Genomic DNA, 19,750 nt, shown 5'->3' on the forward strand with positions numbered 1-19,750 from the left:
TGACAGGTGTGGAGATTTTTTGTTTTGTAATGACAGATTTGAATTTTTTTGTAATGACTGGATTGGATATTTTTGTGTCGCATTATTTGAACCTTTTAAGTTTTACAAGTCTTGGTTCATGCAAATAAGCTAGTTTTGTTACATCATTCACACTGCATTTCAATTTTAAAAGTCTTTGTCGCACAAAAAATAATTCTCATTATTGAAAAGACTAATGCTGCGCAAAAGAATATGTTTAAAAAAAAAAGGAAAGTTTGAAATACAATTCAAATGCATACAACAATTTATCATTCAATTTGACAGCTTTTAATGAACTACAACAAGTTCAACACACAATACTTGAATAATTCATGAGGAATGAGGCTTTCAATTTCATCATGGAATTCGATGCAAACAATTTCATTGCTCAAATTTACGGGAATATACAAAAACAATTGGACTTTTTTTAGGGGGGTGGGGGTGGTGTGGAAGAATGAAAGTGGTTAACTTCTGTCTAACCAAATCAATCAACTCCAAAAATTTTGTAATGCTTCTTCACCGCTGCTGTTGCCATCTTCATTTTCCTCCTCCTCTTCTTCATCTTCTGAGTCAGATGAGATTCTTTAGATTTCCTCCTCTTCTTGGCGTTTTGTGAAGTTTTAGCAGCCTTTGGAGTTTGCTTAAGAGCCGAAACTTTACTTTCCACTACTGCATTCTCTGCATGAAAAATAAAAATCACAAAAGTCCTGCGAATTCCCATAATAATCCTCCATCTTAATCTCACAACTTTTCACAAGCCAAGGTGCTGCTGAATATCTTTAATAACCCAATAAAATCCAGACAATTCAAAAATACATACATTGAATCTAAACATACCTTTATCAGTAGCTTTGCCGTCGTGTATATCAAGCTGTCATCAAAACCACGAAAATTTGTAATCAAATTGGCAAATAAAAAGAATGCAAGCTATGGAAAAGTGAAGAAGGTGTTCATGCCTTGAAGTTTCTCATCAAGTGGAATAGAAGGTTTAAAAGGTATTGGTATGGGAATGACTGAGGGGAAGTCATAAAAGAACATAAGGGTCACCTGAAAAACCGACAGTGGAAAAACCATCAAGGAAAATGAGACAGAACAGAGGAACTAATGAGAAGAAACTAATGAAGGCATTAAAGCCTTTGCATGAACTTTAGCTAACTTCATCATCTTCGTTCATGCACATTGCACATTTGCAGCTATTTCTTCGGATACTTCAACCCAAGCTGGAGGCAGACCCACGGTATGAGCACTCTTACTACATTAATAAACAAAGAAATAACTCATAAGCCAATAACATAATGATATGGGCGGGATTTTAGCAAAATAACAATTACAAGTTTAGTCATTGAACTTAGAACTTATATGTATGTGTCTATTTATATATACAAACTTTACAAGATTTTCAATTGCTGCCTTGAATTTTTAACTCATAATTCATTCAAGTTCTGCCATAACACTGTTAACTAATTGTATCCTTCTATTTTTGTCCACATGTTCACTTCCTTTTGGTTATTTGTCAATCGTCTCATGCTAAACCAATCAACATTTGTGCATAGACACAATACATAATTCCAGCCATAATCTCAAGACATAATGCCAACTTCTAAAATTTCAAGCATTAAACATACACGGCTAGAGATGAAATTTGTAATCATAACCAAAAGAGAAACCAGACATTCTTCAAATTTCTATGCATTTCTTCTATACTTAATGGTCCCTTAGTTCCCTCGGTTATTCCACCATAATTGTGCAAAATGCGTTCTTTGATTCTATAATGGCAATTTAACACTTCTTGAACCAACCCAATTCCGCATCTCTCTACTCCAAACCTTAATCACCTACATATCCAATTTTCTCATCCCCTTCTTCCATGAAAATGGTAACTGCTAACTGGCACTAAATCTCAATTTAGACAAGATCTTACCACACCGAAACCATCACAAACCACATTTCACTTTCCATCATTAAATTCTCAAGATTTAGACTGAAAAAAGAGATTTGGATCAAATTCACATATACCAGCACACATCATGCACATATGTATATAGACAGAGATAGACTTTGAATTACCCGGATCCTCAATACTCAAGGGAGCATAAGTCTAATTCGGATTCAGCAACGACGAGCTCACCAATTCAATCATCGGACCACCAGTGCCAGAACTAGTCGGTGGCGATGCCGAAACTAGTGAAGAGCTGGTAGGAGCCCTCACACTTCTCAAGGCGTCCCTGTATTTCCTAAAAAGCAAAGTCTGATTCCTCGACGCCATGGATGGAGAGAGGGAAGAGCTCGAATTCTTGTTGCAAAGAATTCCAAAACTCTTCAAACTCAAGGTCCAAAGATCTGTTAAAGCTGGAGATTGAGGAAGGGAAAGTGAAATCTTGCCACAGGTCCAGAAGGGAAGGGAACTTTGGGAAGTGATTGGAGATGTTTCAAATTAAAGGTATTATTTTTCTATTTTTAAAGCCCTAAATTGTTTTAAATGTGAACCGAACCGAACCGATGTTGAATCAACTGGTCAGATGCATTTTAAGTTGTACACATCAGTCATAAATGGCAGCCACGTCAGCATTTCCGTTAAATCTTAACCTAATTTTTAACGGCAATGACTAAATCGTTACTTCTGAAGTATATCATTTATATATTTGATATATTAATATAAGAAACCTACCATGTGACTTAAATTAAAATCTTCAACTCGAATGAGATTTATAAGTAATATATAATATGATGTATATCATTCCATATATTTAATGTTTCTAATATGTCAAATTAAGTATATTAGTTATATAAATGATATGCTTAATATTTGGTACATACCTAATATCTAGTATGCATATTATTATGTTACAAATAAACAATTAAGGTGATCGGCTTGATTCTCAAAAATTTACTTCTGCCTCGGTCTAACATAATTGCAAAGGCATATGTAACTTTTCTTTTGTAGCGCAACATCAGGTGCTTCACAGATTCCTCAAACCGGCCTCTATTTTGTGGGATGATATTATGGTTCTTGCATCCATATGGTATTCTAAATCTACCATCTTTTGTAATTATGATATTGTTGGGTAAATATACGATGTATATGTAAACTGAATAACACTCGTAAACAGACTACAACGTAGCTAGCTACAAATAGTATAGTTCTGACAATTTGATGAACACCAAAACTTGATAAAAATAGTCGAGGCACGCTTCAATAGCTCTGGCTTGAAGACAATTATTCGCTCTGCACAAGTTGCTATCAGACTACAACAATCGTCTCAGCAGGATACAACGACTAACTCCGGTAGAACTGCAACCTCGAACTATTCGGATCTGGCAGAACTTTTAGATACTTGCTCTCAACATAATCAAGAATAAGAACTCAAAAAGAAGAGAGAATTCTTGTGAGAGGAGGAGAATACTCAATTGAAGTATGCTTGGATATCTCAAAATGAAGAAATCCACAACTATATATAGTTGTACAAACAAGTAACCTCTCACTCAAAATTAAACACACATGTAACATTTATGTTACATATATAACTTTAACACATATATTTGTAACTTTAACAAAATAATAAGATAACTTAAAATTTAATAAAATAAAGAAACAAAACCACTATAATAATAAATAAGAATATTCACAACGTATATGTGAATAATTTCTTTTAAGTTTCACTTTCTTTCACAACTTAAAAAACCAACAATCCCCCGCATGAAAGAAAGTGAGACAGACAAAACACGACCAAGACGTTGAGAGCAAATAGATAAGTTATGCATCAAGACAAGTATCTTTTGGACTTGAACCTTCCATAGTGAATATCTATCGAATTTACCGAAGAAATAATGAGAACTAGCTCTGGAACTATCCTTCTCGTGATAAATTGAAATAACAAATATCACACATAACTTATCGTGTATCTTTGAGTTCTATACGGTTGTATCCATTTTGGTCCTAGATAAGATCCTGAATTCATGAGAGCTTTAGAGAACATAAGCCATTTGAAAAGTTCTCATAGAACCGACCCAATTCTACTCTCACATAGGTGATATTGATTAAGAGTATTCTGCCACTACTCCTCTTGTAATTAAGTTATCAATATGACCTTAACATCAATAGATCAAACACATAACATAACATCATAGAAATGGGAAGAAACTATGAGTTTCTTAGTGTGTCAACTATGAATTATCCAGCTAGTTTGCCCATTGAACCTAGATCTTGGGATCTCCAATTAACTAGGTCAGGTTACCACCAGATACTTCATTCCATAGGCTTTAGCCCTATTTCCCTCGATGTATATGCAACTTGCTCTCTTGATATTCCTTTCGTCAAATGATCTACAATATTTTCTTTTGATTTCACATAATCAATGTAAATTATTCCATTAGGGAGCAATTGCCTGATAGAATTATGTCTGCGTCTTATGTGTCGTGACTTTCCATTATAAACATTATTCTTAGCTCTCATTGAGGCTGCTAAGCTGTCACAATAAATACATATGGTACTTACTGGCTTCGGCCATAATGAAATATCTTCAAGAAAATTTCGAAGTCATTCTTCTTCTTCTTCAGCCTTACAAAGAGCTATAAATTCTAATTCCATAGTAGACCATGCTATACATGTCTGTTTTGAAGATTTCCATGATACAGCTGCTCCACCTAAGGTAAATATATACCCACTGGTTGATTTAGTTTCCATGCTATCAGAGATACAGTTAGCATCTCTAAATCCTTCCAGTATAGATGGATATTTCGTATAATGCAATCCATAGTCTAAATTGTACTCCAAGTACTTTAAAACTCTGACTAACGCATTCCAATGATCATGCCCAGGATTGCTAGTGTATCTTGCTAGTTTTCCTACCGAATAGGCAATATCAGGTCTTGTATAATTCATTATGTACATTAAACTACCCACAACTCTAGAGTATTCTAGAGAAGATACACCTTCACCATTATTCTTCTTCAACTTACAATTTGGATCAAGTGGAGTAACTACCGGCTTACTCTCAAAATGACCAAATTTTCTCAACACTTTCTTTATGTAATGATATTGAGAAAGTACATATCCACTTGGATTTCTCGTTATTTGATTCCAAGGATAACATCAGCAAGACCAAGGTCTTTCATATCAAAGTTGGAATTCAACATCCTTTTAGTGGAATCAATGACACTTCTAGTTGTGCTCATTATCAACATATAATCAACATATAAACAAACAATGATGCAATCTTTATTTATAGTTTTAACATAGACACATTTGTCACACTCATTTATCTTAAATCCATTAGATAACATAGTGTAATCAAACTTCTTATGTTATTGTTTGGCTGCTTGTTTCAACTCATAAAGAGATTTGACAAGTTTACAAACTTTATTTTCAAGTTCTTTTACAATAAACTCTTCAGGTTGTTTCATATAGATTTCTTCATCTAAATCTCCATTTAAAAATGCAGTTTTTACGTCCATTTAGTGTATTTCCAAATTTTGTAAAGATGTTATAGCAATTAATATCCTTATAGATGTAATCCTCATCACTAGAGAATAGGTATCAAAGAATAGCCCTTCTTTTTTACGATAGTCTTTAGCTACTAAATGGGCTTTACATTTATCAATAGTGTCATCTGCCTTTAGCTTTCTTTTGAAAATCCATTTACTTCCAATTGGTTTACTTCTAGGATGTAAATCAACCAATACCTAGGTATTGTTCTGCAAAATGGATTTTATCTCACGATTGATAGCTTCTCTCCAATAAGGTGCATCTGGAGATGACACAGCTTCTTGAAAATTTTGAGGCTCCCCATCTATCATATAAGTTATGAAATCGGGTCCAAAGGAAGTAGCTTTCTTAGCTCTTTTGCTTCTTCTAGGTTCGATCTCAGTTTCCTGATCGTTTTGATCTTTCGAAGGGCTAGCATCATGATTCCTTTTGGTACCATTACCTTTTGGTATTTCTTCTTTAAAAGGAAATATATCCTCAAAGAATTCAATTTCAATAGATTCCATAATAGTATTATTATTAATATCAAGTATTTTTTATTTAATCACGAGGAAGCTATAAGCAGCACTATGCATAGCATAGCCTATAAAAACACAATCAACTGTCTTCGGTCCAAGTTTTGTCCTTTTTGGTAAAGGAACTTATACCTTTGCCAAACAGCCCCACACTTTCAGTATTTTATATGAGGGTAACTTTTTTTCCACACTTTATAAGGCGACTTATTAGTCTTCTTATGTGGAATTTTATTTAAGATAAAATTTGCTGTAAGCAAAGCCCCCCTACAAATTATAGGGGTAAACATGAACTATTTAACGTGCAATTTACCATGTCTTTCAAAGTTCGGTTCTTTTTTTCAGCTACACCATTTTGTTGTGGTGTGTAAGATGTTGTAGTTTGATGGATTATACCATTAAGTTCACAAAATTCAGAAAGTGATGATGATTCATATTCACCACATCTATCTAATCTAAGCACCTTTATTTTCCTCTCAAGTTGATTTTCAACTTCTGCCTTATACGATTTGAAAACATCTAAGGTCTCATCTTTACTATGTAATAAATATACATAGCAATATTTACTACAATCATCAATAAATGTGACAAAGTATCTCTTACCACCCTTTGTGGGAGTAGGAGTACTTTTTAAGTCACATACATCATTGTGAATTAAATCAAGTAACTCATTACTTCTTTCCACAGATGAAAATGACTTTCTAGAAAACTTTGATTCAACACAAACTTCACATCTGTGTCTATTATCAATGTTAAAGTTAGGCAACAATCCTAAACTTGCCATTCTTTGTAAAGAATGATAATTGACATACTCCAATCTAGAATGCCATACATCACACAACTCAACAATATAAACAGAAGAGTTGTTATTATTATTATTCTTGGGCATTTGTGCCAGTACATTCAATTTAAACATGTCATCATTCAGATAGCATTTTCCCACATACATACCCCCTTAGTCAGAATAAACTTATCTGACTCAAATACAAGCTTGAACCCATTTTTTTAGTAGGGTTCCTGACACAAGATTCTTTCTAATTTCTGGTGCATGCCACACATCAGTCAGGGTAAGTATCTTTCCAAAAGTCCATTTCAGTAGGACTTTTCCTCTGTCTTCCACTGAAGTTGTTGAAGCGTTTCCCATGTACAGTTTATCACTACCATCTAGCTTCTCATAATTGGTGAACAGTGATTTGTCCCCACAAACGTGCCTAGTAGCACCAGTATCAATCCACCAGCCTTTGGTGTCAGATGTCATATTTACCTCAGAGATGACAGCAATTAAATTGTTATCTTCCATAGTTTTGGCTTGGTTGTTGGAGCTTTGTCCCTTCTTGTGTCTACAGTTTGTAGCTATATGACCACTCTTGCCATAAACTCATCAGATTGCACGAATGCGCTTGTTAGCATCATTCCTTGGCCCAAGATTCACATTCTTTGTCTTGGATTGATTTTTCTTGGGATGACGTCTTGAAGCTTCAGCAATATGTGTATTAGCTTCAACTTTACGTGGCTCTTTGTCTCCCTTTCTGTCGTCCTCTTCAATACGGAGTTTCACAGTAAGATTCTCCATTGACAACTTCTTTCGCTTGTGTTTGAGATAAAATTTGAATTCTTTCCAAGCAGGAGGCAATTTCTCAATCACAGCAGCAACTTGGAATGGTTCATTAATGACCAATCCTTCAATTTTCAAATCACTAATGATAAGTTGCAATTCTTCCAACTGGTTGACTACCAACTTGGTATCAACCATTTTGTAATCTAAAACTTTCTAACAAGGAATTTTTTAGTATCAGAATCTTCCAACTTATACTTCTTGTCTAATGTCTCCCACAACTGCCTTGAAGTATCAAAGGCATTGTAGTAGACATTATACAAGGTGTCATCTAGACAACTCAGAATGTAGTTGCGACATAGGAAGTCTGAATACAACCATGCTTGCTTGGTAGCTTCAGTTTCCAGAGTGATTGCTTCTAGGGGAGTAATTGGGCATACTTCTTTTAGGATGTGAGCTATGGTAAGGTAGAAGATCATCTTCTAATGCCATCTTTTGAAGTTTTCTCCCTTGAACTTCTCTGGTTTTTCAGCATGTGATTTGACAATGGTCGATCCCATCATCGTAAGAGCATCGGTGGAAGTGTTTGTAGCCATGATAATTGTCTTCAGATTTTTGGGTAAGTATACGATGTATATGTAAACTGAATAACACTGGTAAACAGACTACAACGTAGCTGGCTACAAACAGTATAGTTCTGACAATTTGATGAATACCAAAACTTGATAAAAATAGTCGAGGCACGCTTCAATAGCGCTGGCCTGAAGACAATTATTCGCTCTGCACAAGTTGCTATCAGACTACAGCGATCATCTCAGCAGGATACAACGACTAACTCCGGTAAAACTGCAACCTCGAACTACTCGGATTTGGTAGAACTCTTAAATACTTGCTCTCAACATAAACAAGAATAAGAACTCAAAAAGAAGATAGAATTCTTGTGAGAGGAGTAGAATACTCAATTGAGGTATGTTTGGATATCTCAAAATGAAGAAATCCACAACTATATATAGTTGTACAAACAAGTAACCTCTCACTCAAAATTAAACATATATGTAACATTTTTACATATGTTACAAATGTAACTTTAACACATATATTTGTAACTTTAACAAAATAATAAGATAACTTAAAATTTAATAAAATAAAGAAACAAAACCACTATAATAATAAATAAGAATAATATTCACAACGTATATGTAAATAATTTCTTTTAAGTTTCACTTTCTTTTACACCTTAAAAAACCAACAGATATCTCTTTCATTTCTCTCAATTTGAGTGCTTTCATATAGCCTTCCCTTTTGTGTATGTTTCTCACATACTTCTAATGAAATGGTTCATGTATCTTTTCAAAAAAAAATGTAACTTTTTCTTTTGAAGTTGGAGATTCAGTTCAAATCCTCATGACGATGTCTTCAAAAAAAATTTGCAAATTTATTGAATTGAAAATTCGAGAATATGATGCCATCGAAGCTTATGATTGCAACATTTTGATTGTCACAAACATTTCTGAATTTATATATTTAGCTCTTTTCCCGTTCTTAATTAATTAGCAATTCCAAAATGGATAAACCGGGTGCATATTAGGATAAAAGAACCCAAAATTCTGCTCAATTCCAGCCGCCTTAAGATCTTCATTGAACATTTCAAATAAAATTCCACTATACTTCACATTCGGCCTCCTCGGAGTTCCTGCACCACTGCTCACATGGTTCACAAAATTTTTGTTATATGTCACTGCATTCTCAACACTTGTGAACGGCTCATTCCCTTTAGTCGGCCATCCAGTCTCCGAAATCTCCAGTGTTACATTGGTAGCGCCAATCTTCTCTAACGCCGCATAGAAAGAATCCACCATAGCATCAAACAGATTGTAATAGTGCAAATTTCCATCCACAATAGGCGTCGTCGAAGTGAAGAGTGCATAATTTAAAGAAATCTGTTGTGGGTTTGATGCGTATGCAAAATATGGATACACATTCAATAGTAGTGGTGCGCCGCTAGAACCGACCACCTTTGCGATGTTGCTTAGAGGCCCCAAGGCGACAGCTGTGAATGTTCCAGCTGAGGGTGGGTACGAGACTCCCATGGCGCTCATAGGGACCACCGTCGTTACCTGTGCAAGTATATATATATATATATAATAAGAAATTTGGATAATTTTTAATTTTTAGGATTAAATTGCAAACTTGGTTTACGTGGCTTTGGCTTAATTTCAATTTAATCTTTTCAAAATTTTTATTTTCATCTATAAAATTTTAAAGTTTTAATCTAATATATTTATGTTTAGGTTAAATCTCACAGATTTATCCATAAATGGTCACTTTTACGATACCTATCTATTTATTTTCCTTATTTTTTTATTTATCACTCAATTAATATTGTGTTAACTAATATATAAATAGAAAACATTAATTTTTTTTTAGCACAACATGTGGGTGGAGGATCGAACTCACAACCTCTCGATTGAAGATATATATCAATTACCGTTGAGTTATGCTCACTTCGATAGAAAACATTAATTCATTGCTAAATAAATAATAAACATGTTACATGTTCAATATAATAATAATAACTATCTAACCATCTTAACAAAATTAAAATTTTGAAATTATAGAAATTTGAGTGAAACTAAACCCAAATGTCGGTGACACCAAATTTAAACAAAAAAAGAAAAAAAAACTTAGCTTACACATTACCTTTATGGCCTTCTTGACTCCGGTAATGGCAAGCGCCTGCATTATATTTCTAATGGCATTAGCAACAAAAGGTGCGGCTGGGTCGGCAGGGATGACTTCGTTACCGACGGTGATGTATGCGATATTGACATCTGCATAATAAGGAACCACGTTAGCGTTAACCCAAGCGTTGGCTGCTGTTTGGTTGATGGCGAAGCTGGGTATGTCTTCATTTCTTGTTCCCAGCCACAGGGCATTTGGTTTCCCACGCATCGCATCCAAAACGCCGTGATTAGGCTCAAATATCCGCACGATATCGATACCACACCGCCCATACAGACTTATAACATCATTTGGTTGTGGTAGATTGTCACCATTCAGCCCATAGTTGACCCCAATGCCACCCAAACCACCTGCCAAACACAAACAAAATAACATATTAAGATATTTATAAAAGATTAAATTTATAGTTTTGATAGTATGAGATCTTCAAATTTCCACCTTAAATTTCTGCAAAATTTCTTGCTATCAAGGGCAGTTTCTGTAAGGTAAAAAGAGCTGGAGAAGAAGCTTACTGATGAGAGGAAGTTGATGGCAAAGAACAGCGGCTGCCATTAAAACAAGTGATGTAGCCCTCAACAAGTCCATGGCTGCTGCTCTCGTTATCAGAAAAGGTAGAATTGATTATTTTTTTTTTTTACTTGAAAGTAATTTTATGTGTAATTTGAAGTGCAGATGAGCAGCAGAAAGAACTGAGTTTGCAATTCCAATTATGGGATAATGGAAAAGATGGAGAATTAATAAAGGATATTATATATTTATACGTGGAGCCACCTTCCATATTCTTCATTTTGAACTCCATATTTGAAATATGGTTGCGTTTTGTGTTTGTAGTAAATTAATGTTTCTAAATGTTCATGCATGCATGTCGTCATGTGTTGACCATAAGGAAAAATTTCTGGTCCTCCTGTGGTACCAAACTTTCCATATTATCATCATATTTTAGTACAACATGTGGAATCGGGATCGAACTTACAACCTCTTCGTTGGAGATATATATTAATTACTGTTGAGCTAGATTCTTTTTGACATTATTATATGTGATTTGTTATTTTACTTTTTTAATTTATTTCTTGATTGTTATTTATACCTTCACTTACTTCTCTTATTGTCCATTTTCATTGGTTGAATTTTTCTCCCTTCAAACTCAATTTCTTCTTTTCTTACTTTAACTATTTGCACTTCACCATTAAAATTACGTATGACTTTTCTATCTATATTTAATTTTTCTTGTTCTTTATTACTTTTTTTTTCTATATTGATCCATTCTAATCATTTTATATTTTTGTTTCATTTTTTCTCAATACTTAAAAATATTTGGATGTATTTATCTCCAAGTGAAAAAGTGAATCTCTAAGTATGTTAGGTTTAATTCCTTACGTTTTTTAAATTCATCATTTTGTGAATTTTAATTATTTTATTATAAATACATTTTTTTGTCTTTGAGTAAAAATATTGTTAAACTTTAGGTTTAGTTAAAATTTTTGTCTCAAATCAATGACTAGTTCAGAACATTTATTCTAGAATTTTTCAAATACGTTCATGACACATTTTTTAATATATGTAAATATATTATTCATGTTTTATTATTCGATATTTGTACGTCTATTAAAAAATAGATATCAAAATGGGTAACAAATAAAATAGGTTGAATTTAATTTTTTAAGTTTGGTTAAATATCTACTTTTTAAAGTTTTGTTTTAATTTGAAAATAAAGATACAAATAAAAAAAAGAACATATTAACAAATAAAATCTAATTATAATATTAATTAAATGATACAAACAATAATTAGCTATTTGAAAATAAAATTACAAACAGGATGAAAATATCAAAATAAAATATATAAACGGTCTTTCTTATCTTAGAAATTTGCAAATGAAAATAGACAAAAAGATTAAAATTATTCAAATATAAATTGTATTGGTTCGAAGAAAGAGTAAAAAGTGAAATAATAGTGACAATAAAAAAAGAAAGTGAAAATATATTAGTATAGCTGGTTGAAGTATATATTCCAATAAAAAAAATTGTAATTTTAATTCATACGTATGTTGTACTAAACATTTAATTCATACGCACGTTGTACGTTAAAAGAAAGTCAACTATAACATACTGAACAAAGAAAGTTAAAGTTGTAAACAAAAGTAATAGCAATAGAAAAAAAAAACAAATTTAGTATGTTTGGAGAAAAATTCAAGAAATGAAAATGGAGAATGACAGAAGTTAATAAAGGTGTAAATAACAATAAAGAAAAAAATAAATCAGAAAATAGAAAATAAATAATCACATATAATAATATTTAACACAAGAGAAAATGTACCATTAAATCATGAGAGAAAAAGTAAGATACGGTAGAGTAATTTTGCTTCCAAACGTGTAGGTCCCACATAAAAATTATATATACTTTTTAACTATATAACGATAAAATTACTTTACACCTTGTACCATTTAGATTATATGAAAAACTTTCTTACCATTAGAGAACAATACACTTTGTGTGTCACATCAGTATATATTATTTGAAAATAATATGAGATCTACCATCGTTACAGATTTTTATATAGTCAAAATGAGCATAGTTTAGTGATAATTGACATATATCTGGAACTAGGGGTTGTAACTTCGATCCCCTATCCCTATATTTTATACTAAAAAAAGACTTTTATATAAATAAAAAATTATGGCGTGAACAAAAGAAGTACCAAGGGAGTAGGTACTCACGTAGTACCATAAATTTTTTCGTTTTAGCAATAATTTTCTTTAATTTATATAATTAAAGGAATGATAAAACAAAATTAATTACATTCCTAAAAAAATAGATGGTTAAAAGTAGTGTATCAGGAATAATAACATAATAAATTTAAATTTACCAAATAAAATACTATAATTTAACAAAGATGCTAGTTTTTTATAAAATGAATTTATTTGCAAACCCAAAGTATATCTTGAATAATAAAAACATTAATTACATACGAAGAAAAGAAAATAATAGTAGGGAAAAAAAAACAAAGATGCATGTCTATACACAACTTTCCTAAATAGATTTACCTCTCACTTGGTAATTCATTATAAGTCGTATGTTTGTAAATAAAAAATTTAACATGGGACAAAATGGTCCAAATATTTTTTCAACATTTTAGCTTTTAATATATTATAGGTTTACAATCTTCTACAATAATTATGAGTTTTAAAATTGAGATCAGTCTAGGGAGTTAATTAGTCTATAGTTGTCCAAGATGTCGTTCTTAAGATTCAATCTTTAAATGCTCGACGAGTCTACGTTAGAAAATTAAGACTCCAAGTGACCTAAGAGCGGTGCTGACACCAACTATGGATCTCGTTGTTGAGGTAAATCAACTTAAAATGTAAAAATTCATGGAAATTGTGTACGTTGTATGCTACTTTTATGAATGTACGCGATTTCTTCTCTAACTTATCCCCCATATCAATCTCATATATGACGTATTAGCACTTAAATCGCATTTGTATGAGATTTTTTCCTTTGAGGAACATCTAACCTATTTTTGCCAATAGTTTGGATGTCTAACTTAATTCTATAATTTTTTATTTAAATTATATTTATTTTGTTATTATCTTTAAATCTGCATTATTTTTATAATTTGTTTTTAAAACTACATTATTCTTAAAATTAAACCGAGTAATTTTGCTTCTGAATAGGTAGATTCTACCTGAAAAATATTCATTTTTTTATTTATATAATAACATAACTACTTTACACGTAACACTCTAAACGGGGAAGGTAAGAAAAACCTCCATACTAGGAAGTACTATAAAATTTCTCCATACTTTTCGTAATACCATAAATTTTCCCCATGAATTAATGTCCAGCTTGGATTACACCTAACAAAGAAAGGCTCCAGCTCAGAAATGATTTCTGTAGATATCCTTTTAAGGGTCAACTTAAATTTTCTAAAAAAAAAAAAAAGAAATAATAATAGTAATAATAAATAAATAAATAAAAGTGGTCAACTTCAATTGAATATTATAAAATGTGGCTTATTAAATAAAATAACTTCATAACAAAATTATTGAAATAAATAGTCTACTTTATTTAGAAGTAAAATTTCTAACAAAAAAGCAGTTTTTTGGACGATTGAAAAGACACCTTGAAATTAAAAAATAAAAATAAAAATCCTTGTTATATGGTAAGATTTAATTATGGATGTGAAATATTGAGGTTTAAATTTTATGGAATTGTTAATGTGAATACTAATAAAATTTCAATGCTTATCAGTATTTCTCGAAATTCAAAAAGAAAAAATCATGAAAATAAACTTCAATCAACAAATAAATATTTCACAAATTTTAAATAAGCCAACAAAAAATATTGTTAAAATATATATATATATATATATATATTTTTTTTTTTATTAAACATACATTTTTTATATTTATGGATTGTTTTATCGTATAATAAAAATATCGATTCACCTCTTATCTATATCAATGTTTTTTTTAGTACACTATATAGGACGGAGATTTGAACTCACTGTCCAAAAATCTTAATAAAAGTATCTACCATATCAACGAAAACTTAATACTCTAATCACGCTCTAACAAACTTATATTTCAATAAACAACCACACTAGAACTTTAAATAAATATGACAAAAATTAACATAAACTCATGTAACATATTAATAATATGGTATTATTTTGAGTTTGATTATTTATTATTAATTTAAATTTACTACCTGGACTTGATGGTACACAATATATATCACATGAATGACATTAATCTTTTGCACCTTTCAATATATAGAATCATCAAACGAATAAAGTGTACCACACCATTGAAAGAGCTGCGGTGTTTATTGTTTTTCCCTTTTTTTTAGTATAATGTAACGGGGCGTGAGGATTTGAACTAGAGCAACTCAAGTGTTTATCATAATATTGGTTCGATGTTTATTTTAGTCACTGCAATTTTTCAATACTATATTTTGGTCCCTGAACTTTTAAATTATTATTTTTAGTACCTAAACATGAACCTTGAAAAAATAATTATTTTTACCCATAACATTATTTTGTTTTTAACAAATAAATACTCTTACTTTTAATTTTAGAATATAGCACTATAATTGTGGGCATCAAGGGAGGGAATTCAAACCTTCCCTGGGTACAAAGCTTACTAATTAAGGGTTCGTTTGATACCCGTTTTTTTTATGTACATGAACAAATTCGAAATGAATACAAGAAAAGACGAAACTTTTGTTAGTTGTTTCTAAAATTTCTATAAAAAATAACAACTAAGGGCTCGTTTGATAACCATTTCGTTTTTAGTTTTTGGTTCTTAGTTTTTCAAAAATAGGGTAGTTTGATAACAGATTCAATTTTTTATTTTTTGTTTTTCAAAAATCACTTTGAAATTTTATATAAATTTTAAAAAAAAATTAGTTTTCAAAAACAGGTTTTTGTTTTTTAAAATCTCATTTTTCTTCCAATACTCAACTTTTTTTTTTCTTTCTCATCTCAAAAAAAATTATTTTTCACTCTAATTTTTTTTATTTCTAAATTTCTCTCTACAAACTTTATTTTTCTCACTCTAAAATTTTCATATTTTAAAAATTTATTGTTATTTGTCCCTCTCCAAATTTTTATGTATTTTTGTTTTTTTAATAGACCGGTTTCATTTCTCTTTCTAAAAATTTAATATTTTTCCTAACTTTTTCCTCTCTAAAATTTCATATTTTATAACTTTTCTTTCTCTTCGTAATCTATTTTTCCTCTAAAAATTATATTTTATTTTCCCATTTAATTTTCTTAACTTTTCTTAACTTTTATTTATTTTTGTATTTATTTATTTTCTATGAAAATTATATTTTGAATCTTGTTTTATCTCTAAATTTGTTTCCAGTATAATTTTTCTCTTTCTTTATATCTTTATTTGTTTCTCCAAAAATTTTCTCTTTTTGTCTCTAACTTTTCTTTCTCTATTTTTTTTCTAAATATTTTTATTTATTTCTTTAAAATTGATCTTCCAAAAGCTTATTTATATCTCTATTTTCATGTCTCTACATGAGGGGAAGACAAAAATTGTCGCAGGGTCGGGTCCCAAAAATAGAAAATGCATGTCCTGACCTCGTCCTCGTCCCCGATTCCATTTTTTAAATAGTTATTATATATTTATTACATTTGTGTATACTTAAATTCTAAAAGTAATTAAAAACAATTATAAGACCGATAGTTTTTTCTCGAGAACATCTCTTGGACCCAAGAACGAGGTGGAGACGGAGACTAAAAATTTTCACTATCCCGAGAATGGGGGAGAGCATCTTCACTTGCACCCACACTATTGTCATCTCTAGAACAGAAAACTAAAAATAAAAACGGCAAGAAAAACCAAAAACCAAAAACCAAAAACTAAAATGGTTATCAAAGGGGCCTAAAGTTTTCAATTTTTAAAAATCCAATAACTAAAATAGACTTTTGACAGTTTAGGGACCAACCATTTATATATACATATATATATATATATTTTCTGTTTTTTGTTTTTGGTTTTTAGTTTTTGATTTTTATAAAACAAAAACCATATATTTTTTATAACTTTTTTTCTGTTTGGCAATCATTTTTAGTTTTCTGTTTTTAAAAAGTTAGAAAATTAAAAATATATATTAGAGAAAAAAAAATATATGTAAAGTAGAGATGACAATGATGTGAGATGCAAGTGAGGTTGTCATCTTCCATTCTCGTGCTTCTAAAAAATTTTAGTCCCCGTCTCCACCTTGTTTTTCACTACGGGAATCAAGATCCAGGTTAAAGAATCTTTATTTGGGGATGAGGATATTCGAGGGAAAAATTACCAGTTTTATAATTAATTATAATTATTTTAGAATTTAAAAAATAAAAAAGTGTAATAAATATATATTAATTATTTTTAGAATTATTATTTACTGCTATAAATAATTAGTTTTAAAAAATATTTAATATTTTATTCACAATTTAGTAAATATGTCAATAAAATATATATTAATTATTTAAAAATTTGAATCGAGGATTTGATCGGGACATGCATTTTCTACTTTTAGAGCGGGGACCTGACCTTGTGGGAATTTTTGTCATTCCTACATGAAAAATACAAGTTTAGAGAGATGAAAATAAACATATGAAAGAGAAATTTTAGAGAGATAAATAAAAAGATTTAGAAAAAAAATAATTAGTGAAAGAAAAAGTTAAAGACATGAAAAAGTTTAGAGAGGAAAAGTAAAGTTGAAAGGAAAAGATACATTAAAGAAAAAAATTAGAAAGAAAAAGGAAAATTATAGTAAGAAAAAATTTAAAAATAAAAACAAGATTTGAAATATACCTTTTAGAGAAAATAAATAAATACAAAGAACATTAAAAGTTATAGTGAAAGAAAATTGAACCAGAAAAGAATATATCATTTTCAAAAGAAAAGATAAAGAAAAATATTTAGAAGAAAATAATTAGTGAAATAAAAGTTAAAGACAAGAAAAAATTTAGAGAGGAAGAGTAAAGTTGAGAGGAAAAGATACATTAAAGAAAAATTAGAAAAAAAAATTATAGCATGCAAAAATTTAAAAATAAAAACAAGATTCGAAATATACTTGTTAGAGAAAATAAATAAATTCAAAGAGAAATAAAAGTTATAGTGAAAGAAAATTGAATGAGAATACGAAGGTATAATTTTTAGAAGAAAGATAGACAGGGGAGAGAATGGGGAGTGATATGTTAGAAAAAAAGACAAAAAAATAAAATATATAGGGATGAAAATTTTGGAGGGAGATAAAAATAATGATAAAGATTGAAAATGTTAAAATTTTAAAAAAGGAAAAATAAATTTTTAATGAGATATTTATGAAGAAAAAAATTTTAGAATGAGAAAAAAATTTGGTAGAGATAAATGTGTGAAAAAATTGACTATTTGAATAAAAAATGAGATTATCTATTTTTCAAAAACTACTTTTTTTTTTTTTAATTTACATAGAATTTCAAAATAGTTTTTTAAAAATAAAAAATAGAAAATTGAATTGGTTATCAAACACCATTGTTTTTTAAAAACTAAAAACCAAAAACCAAATGATTATCAAACCACCTGAATAAAATGATTATTTTAACTAAAATAATATTACAAAAAAATTTAAAGTCAGAATAGAACCAAATTTAAAAGTTTATGGCCCACAATAAAATCTAAAACGAACTCATGACATATTGGTCAGAGGAATGTATCAATTATCGCTAAACTAAAATCATGCTTAGCAATTAAATTTCTTTTTTTTATTATTTTTTTTAGGAAAGCAATTTAAACAATTTTTAATACATTGAATATAACAAATCAAATTGATAAGGGATTCCTGTGAATGACTATATGGCACAATCTTTAAATTCTATCTTCATATGACCAGGTCTACATAAAATATATTTCAACATGATCTCTACTCATTTTGTTAAGGCACGCCATTAACATCCTTAATTATATATATACATGCGAAACGTATAGGTCAACTCGAAAATAGTTGACCAAAGTTGTAAGAATCATACATTGGTTGTCATTATCAATGATGTATGTTCTTACCAAAAAAGGATCGGTAGTCACAATAGACTCCTGATAATACTCTTGGAATTGAACCTAAAAAACAAGTAAGCACTTCGACGATCTAATTAGTCTTTGTGCCTAATAAATTAATTTGAAAGTGTAATCGTAAGTTTTTGCATACGGTCATGGCTCAAAAATGACCGTTGAGGAGCTTGGCTCCTTTTTTTGAACTATACAATTAGTTATCCGTGAAAATAGGAAAACTGCACGTTGAGTGGGGGAGCGGTTTGGTTGTCATGGCGTAAAAAGAGGAGTATAAACTGTTTATCTTATTGTCCAGCTCGGTTAGGTGTTTAGTTCGGCTATTGTCCAACCTCGTACTATCTGGATCGAAACTGGGTGACGTGTCCCTTGAGATTTTATGGTCGAACAATGTACATAAAAATATTTGTCTGTTTTAGTTTTTTACCTCGTTTTTGTTATTGTAATTTGCTTCTAACTTTTATTCTCTCAAAAACTATTTATAAAGCCATTTGGACACGATGATGATGCTAAATTGCTAATGAATATGCTCCCCTCCCACCATCGTAGTTATTTTAGTCCTCTATTATTAATTTTTTATTTTATTTTTATCACAATTTCAATGCAGCATCACGTGTAAAAATTTATCAAAATATTTTTATAGGTTTTTTTAAAGGTTTCTGCAACTTGTGTTAAGATTTTATAAATATAATCAAAATGATTACTTTTTAAACATACAAGAACAAGAAATGGCCTTAAAAATATAGCAACTAGAATTGACAAAAACTATAAATATAGGTATACCAAAAATAAATGTTTTAGAAGTATAGAGATCAAAATAGATAAAATTGAAAAGAATATGAACACAAAATAGGATTTAAGCCAAATATTTAATTTAATGAACTAA

At 30.2% G+C, this 19,750-nt stretch overlaps 1 protein-coding gene across 1 annotated transcript; it reads right to left on the bottom strand.

Annotated features, from left to right (window-relative positions):
- Window positions 1-8,995: 8,995 nt before the first annotated feature.
- Window positions 8,996-11,015, bottom strand: LOC111012224 (glucan endo-1,3-beta-glucosidase-like). Its single transcript, XM_022286294.2, has 3 exons — window positions 10,825-11,015; window positions 10,271-10,662; window positions 8,996-9,687 (listed from the first exon to the last, which is right to left on the bottom strand). Exons 1-3 carry the CDS (start codon window positions 10,895-10,897, stop codon window positions 9,121-9,123), a joined length of 1,032 nt encoding a protein of 343 aa, XP_022141986.1. The 5' UTR covers window positions 10,898-11,015; the 3' UTR covers window positions 8,996-9,120.
- Window positions 11,016-19,750: the final 8,735 nt, after the last annotated feature.

Source organism: Momordica charantia, assembly GCF_013281855.1.
Source record: "Momordica charantia cultivar OHB3-1 chromosome 4 unlocalized genomic scaffold, Mcharantia_2.0 BLBB01000004.1, whole genome shotgun sequence".
Classification (NCBI taxonomy): Eukaryota; Viridiplantae; Streptophyta; class Magnoliopsida; order Cucurbitales; family Cucurbitaceae; genus Momordica; species Momordica charantia.

Coding starts and splice junctions, on each gene's coding strand:
- LOC111012224 (XM_022286294.2), bottom strand. CDS start 10,897: ATGGACTTGTTGAGGGCTACATCACTTGTTTTAATGGCAGCCGCTGTT. Junction 10,663..10,824: donor CCATCAACTTCCTCTCATCA/GTAAGCTTCTTC, acceptor TGTGTTTGGCAG/GTGGTTTGGGTGGCATTGGG. Junction 9,688..10,270: donor GAGTCAAGAAGGCCATAAAG/GTAATGTGTAAG, acceptor ATACTTGCACAG/GTAACGACGGTGGTCCCTAT.